The 7,923-nt window shown below is 47.8% G+C and overlaps 1 protein-coding gene across 1 annotated transcript; it reads right to left on the bottom strand.

Moving 5' to 3' along the window:
• Positions 1–1,320: 1,320 nt before the first annotated feature.
• On the bottom strand, positions 1,321–7,575 carry acj6 (abnormal chemosensory protein 6). The gene has a single exon (XM_075886180.1). The coding sequence runs from the start codon at positions 7,573–7,575 to the stop codon at positions 6,934–6,936; it is 642 nt and encodes a 213-aa protein (XP_075742295.1). The 3' UTR covers positions 1,321–6,933.
• Between the last annotated feature and the right edge of the window lie 348 nt (positions 7,576–7,923).

Genomic DNA, 7,923 nt, shown 5'->3' on the forward strand with positions numbered 1-7,923 from the left:
TACATAGCTGGTGGCTGTGGGTTATTTCGCGTTTGAACAGAGACTGCGTGACGCGTTGTGCTATCGAGGACGCCTCGCAGATGCTCAGTGTCAGTATTCTGGCGAGATCACTTTCAAGAATGCGAATAGTCTGGAAATACTGTAACTTTCCCGAGTGTGACATTAAGGTTTGTTTTCGGCTGGTGCGGAAGGAAAGCTTAGGAGGAAAAACAAACTGTACAGTTTATTAAACGAGCGATTGATTACCTGTTAGTCTACGATGTTTAGTGATAGACGTTCGTATTGCTGTTTGTTAATTTTAACCGTACTGTAACAGAACACAAAGCTGAACAAAATGTTGTGTGATTGACACGGCATGACAAGAACTTTGTTTAGGTGTCGAAAAGATGACACCCAAGGCTGACCCTGGATTCAGCATTGCACAAGCCGTAACATTGTCTCTACGTGGTCAGACGAGTACCTGTCACCGGGCCAAGATCTCAATTGTATTATAGCGTCATGAAGAATTTTAGCCGGTTTCACGAATGCTCCAATTGTAGAATTACGTGGTGTATCACGGAAGTGCTTGCATAGCCGAAAGTGATCGCTCGCTCCAGAACGGCGTTCCTGTAGAAGATAGTGATTTCGCGCATGGTCCGATTGTCATATTTTCACTTCTGTGTGAATCACCTGGCACTCTGAATGCTCATTCTGGCTGGTGAATAACGCTAACGTGGTGGAAAACACCAGTTGGAAATATGTCGCCCAATCCTTAGTAGCACTCATTATGTCGCAAAGTGATTCAATAGAGTTTTTTTTAGTCCAATTAAGATCATTTTAAACGCAAGATATCCAACTTAAAATGCAACACAAAGGTAGCCAGGAGTTATCATACACAGACCAAACGACATAAACCTTTTCATGTGTGTGTGTGTGTGTGTGTGTGTGTGTGTGTGCGCGCTTGCGCGTAAACATTTCAGAGAGGGGGAGGTTTCAACCCTGAATATCCACCCCATTTGGCCACACAAATGGTTCGCGTGGTTCTGTTAGAACGTATTCATAAGGTCTGAAGCATAAAATACAATCATGTGATGTAATATCCAAAAACTGTGTGTATACTTCAAGAAATAAACAAATGGTAGCCCCCACATCAAGCGCGGGGACCATAAGAACTTGGTGTGGTGATGGCACACAGCACTGGTTTATCCGCCTGTATTTTTATGTACATATAAGTAACCAATATATACATACAAATAATATCTGGGCTCCACTTCCGCCCAGAATGTCGCAGTAGCAGGAAGGAGCAAGAAACTGACGCATGACAACAACAACACAATGTACTCACAGGTTTCGAAACACATTTAATGAGCTTCACAGTGGTGTTCGCGTCCCCGCCCCGAAATATTTACAGACCACTTAAAAAGATACAAGCTTGACAACCCATAGCGAAAATAAATTAAACAACAGAACAGAGACATTTATGAACAGTTCTTGGACGCATGGTCCTCTGAAAAGACAAGTATGGCTGGCTGGCTTTTTTTCTTAGATAGACGTGCTCTTCGCGCTGCTTTGCTTTACAAACACGCTCGTAAAACAATGCTTGGCTGTTAGAAGATGATCGCAAGACAAGCACTGACTCAACGGCAAACGTACATTTCAGGGTCGAAACAAGTGTTCTGTCCGCACATTCCAAAACCTATGTGGACGTTTATTTTACCCCCGTGGAGTGGTTGTTTTTAGATACCATAAACCACAACCAAAGCTGCGAATAAACTACAGGTATTTATCAAATGGTGAGGAACCTTTACCACGCCCCCACGCAGTAGTCAGACGGAAAAAAATACAGAACGCAGCACAGTAATAGCGCCTGCGAAGGAAACTCGTCACGTTAATCACAAGTACATTTCTCTCATCAAACGTGTTGCGGTGAAGACACAGCGATACCCTCATGGCGACCACTCCAGTGAATCACAAAGGTCCAGATTCTTCGATTAGTGAACACCGTCGTACGTTATCGGCAAACGTCTTCGAAATACTCTCTAGTCGTTTCATTTCGGCATGCCATTATTTCTAACGCCTGCTGGCTTTTATACTTGCTAGTTGACTTGCGGGTACTGTGATCTGGCGATATTTCATCCACTTAAAAAAAAAAAAAAACCTATGCTCATTCCATGCTCGCATGTTTCTCGGGAAGGTTTGCCTGTCGCTCATTCACGTCTCGTACGTCAGAGTGATTCGTGATTGGACGGTTCATTTTTTACTGAATATCTAGCTGTCCAGATTTGCCTGTATGTATGCGCGGCACTGACCATTGACGAAGTGCTGCTTCGTGTGCCTTGCGGATTCAAATTCATTAACGGGTGCTAACAAAGTTACTATAAGTGACGTCGCTACTACTTTCGGGGGTCTTCCAAACACTGGATAATTATTTCAATAAAGTTTATCTCTCTCTATCTCTGTTGAGTAATGTTGGTGAATGTCTCAATGCAGAGTTGACTGGTGTGTCCGTTTGTCGCGAATTAGAAGACAAAGCTAAACGACAACCTACCGAAGCCTAACTTTAGGGGTGAGAAGCTTTGCGAATTGCGGATGTGAAGCTGAATTGGGACGTTTCATTCAGTTGCTCCCGATGTGACCGCAATACTTGTTCATTCTACGCGGTGGCTCTTCTACAAACTTATTTGCGCTCGGAAAGCAGTGATAATAATAATAATAATTGCTAGTATTTCACGGTCCAAAGCCACCACTCATTAGGAGAGACGCCGTAAATAAGGGTTTCAGGAATTTGGATTACACGGTTTACTTTTACGGGGTGCCTTAATTTGAGCGCATGGACCTCTAGCATATTTCCTCCATCTAAATGCGGCTGCCTCGGCCGCTGATATCAGTGACGCTGGTAACGATAGCCCTAACCTTATCACACGATCACTTTCAGTGGTTTGTGAAGGTTAGCAATGTTGAACACGTATATACGTTCGATAAGTAACACTGTAAGCGGAGAACATTGCTACGAAGTTGCGTTACTTTTTCGAAATGTTGAGTGTCACGATGAATTTTCCTCAGTATTGACTACTCTACACTTTGGAGCTGCGCGAGACTAGAAAGATGCTGAGAGAGCAAAAACTCGGGTGGGGGGTATTCATGTCACAATAATCGTCGTTGTCTACTTGTTGCTGGGATGAGGCCATGGTACTTGTCCAGCCTTTTATCATTTTCAGTTGTGTAAGTTGGTACATCATACGGGGTAATTTATATGACATAGGGAGTTTAGAACATGTAGCCAAATTATTATGTTAATTTTATGAACATTGGTACAATTTATTTCTTGACATTAGCTCCGCTTAATGCCTGCCACGATGGATCGGAGAGCTCTGCTGCTTACACGGAGGTTGCGGGTTCGATCCTCGCCGCGGTGGTAGCGTTTCGGTGGAGGTGAAGTGGTTGAGACCCATGTGCCCAGATTTGGGTGCACGTTAAAGAACCCCAGGTAGTCGAAATTTCTGGAGCTCCTCACTACGGCGTCGCTCATAATCATATCGTGGTTGTTGGATGTAAAACTGCAGATAGTATTGCCACCTTGTGTTCTGAGCCAGTGAACAGTGAGCTTGTTCTGTGTCATTCCACATGTTATGAGTGGCAACGAAGTCATAGTGGACTAGCCAATCCTCAACATCCTCATGGACAGCACCATGAAAGGGATTCGGCGTTCGTGGTTTGAACAGCGTATATTGCAATGGCGTTGCGCCTTCCATACCGGCTGGGTTGGAGCCGCTTGGGACGGCGCTGCCTGAGATAGTTGGGGCCGTTATCCTCTCTGAGAGAAGTCCGAACTCGGGGTCCAGTCCACGGATCCTTCGGCTAGCACGGTGAACAGGTGTAACCACCGGTATGGGGCTGGAGCTTCTTGTAGGGAGGGGTTCGGTGCATAGGGTACCCAGCATCTCCACCAGTTGTCACGCGCTAGGAGCTCGAAGAAACGTACGAGGAGACGTGACGGCCAAAATCTGAGACACAAAGAAGGACGCCTTCGCTGGCATGGGTTGCTCGTCTTCGTCGTGCACTGGCACAAAACTGGCTCACTGTTCACTGGCACAAAACACCATGTGGCAATATATTATAGCTGCACTTAAGAACCGCTGCACCTGCTGACAGTAATTGTGGTTACGCCTGCAATATTATCAAAGCATTCAGCAAAGACCTGCATAGGAATGGCTTCGAGATCAACTGGAGCTTTAGTTACATAACCTCGTAATCCACGGTGTAAGCTTACGCATCATGACTTATAGTTACTGTGAGCTGCTTTAGGTCAAAGTGGTTATATTATTCTGCTCTGCCTTCACCATACAGACACGTACGCCCAAACCATTTCAAATCCTATAGCTACAACGTCGCTGATATGTGTTCTGACATCTCTTGGTTTTATTTGACGACTTCGTGCATAAAGCTGTGCTCGTTCGCCGCCAGGAATTCTTATACACCACTCTCACTACGCGCGCCACTGACCCTGGTAAACAGTTCAACTGCACTATGCTAACCACTCCGTTGTCGTGAAGCGAAAAAAAAAATTAAAGAACAAAGCCGTACTCTACTGAACAGTTTCCGCGAAAGATATCGGGTGTTAAAATGGTGTTTAAGATTATAAGGACAAGATGGTGTGACCGCCGATGTTCGGAACCTATTCTGCAAACCATATTATATAACTTTTATTAGAAAGTTTTAATGGTACCTGCGTGTCCGAGCTTGACCAGTGGGAGAACAATAAATAAAAGGGGGCGTAACCACGGTTCATTCATGGTATCGTTTTTTTTTCTTTTTGATCCTTTTTTGCGTGCGTCTGAAGCGCTCTGCAACTCCTAAAGCATAACGGAACGCATTCTAGTTCACTACAATATAAGCTTAGATGACCGTAAACAATCCGCTTGTTTGGCCAAACATATCAAGCCATGACAACGTACTCATAATTCGAAAGCACCCGCAGATAGCACGTTCATTTATACTCTCAAAAGCAAAGAAACATTGTGATGATCACATACTTTATGTCTAACTTTCATGTGGAACTTTTGTTTTCAGACGCGTATTTCTTCTGGTGACAGTAATGAGCACCCAGGAACTATACGAGTAACTGCAGGTCCCTCTAAAACCCCCGGAACAATGGCAAATGACTAGTTCTGATAGGCTTGGCGTGTTCCGCTAGGCACTATGTCAGAAATGCTTAAAAAATCAACCCCCGTAAAGGCTACTCAACAACGTCAAGATGAGATTGAGTGCCTAGTATGTTCTTAAGTCCTTAGCCGAATACATCTTATGTCTTTCGCCGAATACAGATAAGTTTAATGACTGTCGGCATATCACGGAACAATGGTGTTTGATTCGTTGCCGGAAGAGCACGGCAGTCGTGACGCCGAATTAAGTATAGGCCTATTACATGTTTGTAAACAGGGGTAGGCGCTGGTGACATACTAAAGCGCTTGTAGCGAAGTCACGGCGCGTAGGCCCCGGCCAGCCCAAAGCTTGCCACCGCCGTCTGCAATCACGTGACAATTGTGCATGTTGACGACCTCAGCATGTAGACGACCTAGCTATGTTTACAAACGCAGAATACACCTATAGGTCAACGTCCCACGCATGACGTCACGTTGACGTAAGGAGATACGTTCACTCTCTTGTAGACGGTGTTGGTATGCGCTGCATCTTCCTACCAATACCGCTTCCGTTAATCCCACCGGCTCCACAAGGCCGAAAACGATACCACTCCCACTTTAACAAAATAAAACGTAGCGCGTACAAACACACAATCGCAACACTGAACTTTCGCGTGAAATGGGACGACAGGCAGGGAACCCAAGTCGGGCCAGGGCGACATCAGAGGTGACACGTAAAGGACAGAGTCATTCACTCACGACAGCACACTGTCGGCTCTGGGAACGACAGCTTGAAAGCACATTCTTCGTGCCAGCACGCTCCGCGTGGAAGGAGAAGCGTGGTGTATTCACGGCTCGGTACACGCTTTGGCCGATAGGATGGGAGAGATCTCCGGACTCGGCTGGATCGACTAGAAAGTGCGCACGCGTTGGCGCCGTATGATCGCTGTTGCACCAGCCTAGAAGTTCCATGTCACCGTCACGAGCACAAGCTGCAGTCAATCAGTCCTCTGCTTGAAGTCTCGTAGTTGCCGGCGTTGCGTGTTTGCTCTTTTGTTCGGCTGTCGCTCACCGCGGCACAACTGGAGATGGCTGCCGCAGAACACAGATTTCGTGTCGTAATCCGTTTGAATCTTCCCGTTTCGACTGGAATCCAGTGATCTGAGCTTTCTTAATACCGCAATTCACTACGTGGCCCACGTTTCATATTTAAGATAAAATTGCTTTTCCACAACGAGAACAGAAGATCTAGATGAGCTGATAACAAAACTCATTTGCTTTGTGGAAAAAGAATAGGGGTACCCTCTAGAACTCAAACAATATTATTCGGTAAACCAACACATTATTTGTCATAGTATCTGAAGATGCCGTGGCGCTCCACCATCATACGTAAACTTTTGCACGTTCGCGCCAAGACGTAATCTCCGTAGATACGGGATGCATTATAAAAAAAAGACTAAGTGTTATTCGCGTTCATCACGAGAGTTGCCAATAAGAGCCTGAATGAGAACCAAAAGATTTGACGGAGATGAAAGAAACTAAAGCGGTAAGTCGTGTCACTGAGTCATGAGTTACAGCGTGGCCACACTTCAGCTTTCCCTTTCGCATTTATACCCCGTGTTTAGAACGGGCTTACAAGTTTCGTCCTGGCATTCTGCTGGCAGTTTCCCTGCTGACAAGCTACCGCCTGTCCACCGATGCAGGCCACCTCCAGCGCGGGCGTGCAACGCAAAGCGGCTGGCGGTGCGGCCGGGTCATCGTCACACCACTGCACGTCCGTGGCGAGCCTCGCGGCCGCCTCGTACCGGAGCCGCTAGTGCTGCACCGCCGAGTACTTCATCCGCTTCTGCTTCTGGCGCTGGTTGCAGAACCAGACGCGCACCACGTTCTTCTTCAGGTCCAGCTTCTCAGCGATGGCGGCGATCTTCTCTCCCGACGGCCGCGGTTGCACGGCGAAGTAGGCCTCGAGCGAGCGCTTCTCGGGCGCCGCGATCGAGGTGCGCTTGCGCTTCTTTTCGCCCGCCGGCAGCACGCCCGGCAGGTCCGGGTCGGTGCGCTTGTTCTTGGCCTGCGCCTCGGCCGCCTCGAGCCAGGCGCCCAGGATGGGCTTGAGCGCCACCATGTTGTTGTGGGACAGCGTGAGCGACTCGAATCGGCAGATGGTGCTCTGCGAGAGCGAGCCCACGCCGGGCAGCTTGAGGTTTGCGAGGGCGCGGCCCACGTCGGCCTGCGTGACGCCCAGCTTGATGCGCCGCTGCTTGAAGCGCTCGGCGAACGCCTCCAGCTCGCGCGGGTCCGAGTCGGCGTCGTGCACGGCCGAGCCGGGGAACCCGCCAGCGTGCATGCCGTACAGGGGCGGCAGCTGGTGGCCCACGGCGTCCGCGGACGGAGGGCCCTGCATGGCGCCCAGCGGGCCAGGCAGCGACGACGGGCACAGCGGGTCGAGAAGATCCATACCTGCGTGCCGTTCAAGCATTGTAAAACAAAAACAATCCACGCGTGTATGTAATATACACTTGGATCGAAAATATTTAAGCTTGACCTCATAAAGCGTACTTACACTAAGATTGTTCGCAGCAAGTATGTTCAGTCAGACGGGATTCTCGACGTATCAGTAGCGAAACTGGCCATCCAGTGGAAAACAACATTTAGAACAAAGTAGTTTGTGAAATAAGTTCCTGTACTGGCTTGTGAAGGGTTGTTTACTTGCAGCAGCAGCTGCATGCGTCCGCACCCTCTACTGACTTACATTAGTAACGAGAGAAGCGTGTTGTTTAACTCTGCTGACCTGGCGATAAGTCAG

The sequence above is a fragment of the Rhipicephalus microplus genome, unplaced genomic scaffold, assembly GCF_043290135.1.
Source record: "Rhipicephalus microplus isolate Deutch F79 unplaced genomic scaffold, USDA_Rmic scaffold_1039, whole genome shotgun sequence".
In the NCBI taxonomy this organism is placed as follows: domain Eukaryota; kingdom Metazoa; phylum Arthropoda; class Arachnida; order Ixodida; family Ixodidae; genus Rhipicephalus; species Rhipicephalus microplus.

What these genes read in the sequence shown, in the direction of transcription:
- acj6 (XM_075886180.1), bottom strand. Translation starts at nt 7,575, where the DNA reads ATGGATCTTCTCGACCCGCTGTGCCCGTCGTCGCTGCCTGGCCCGCTG.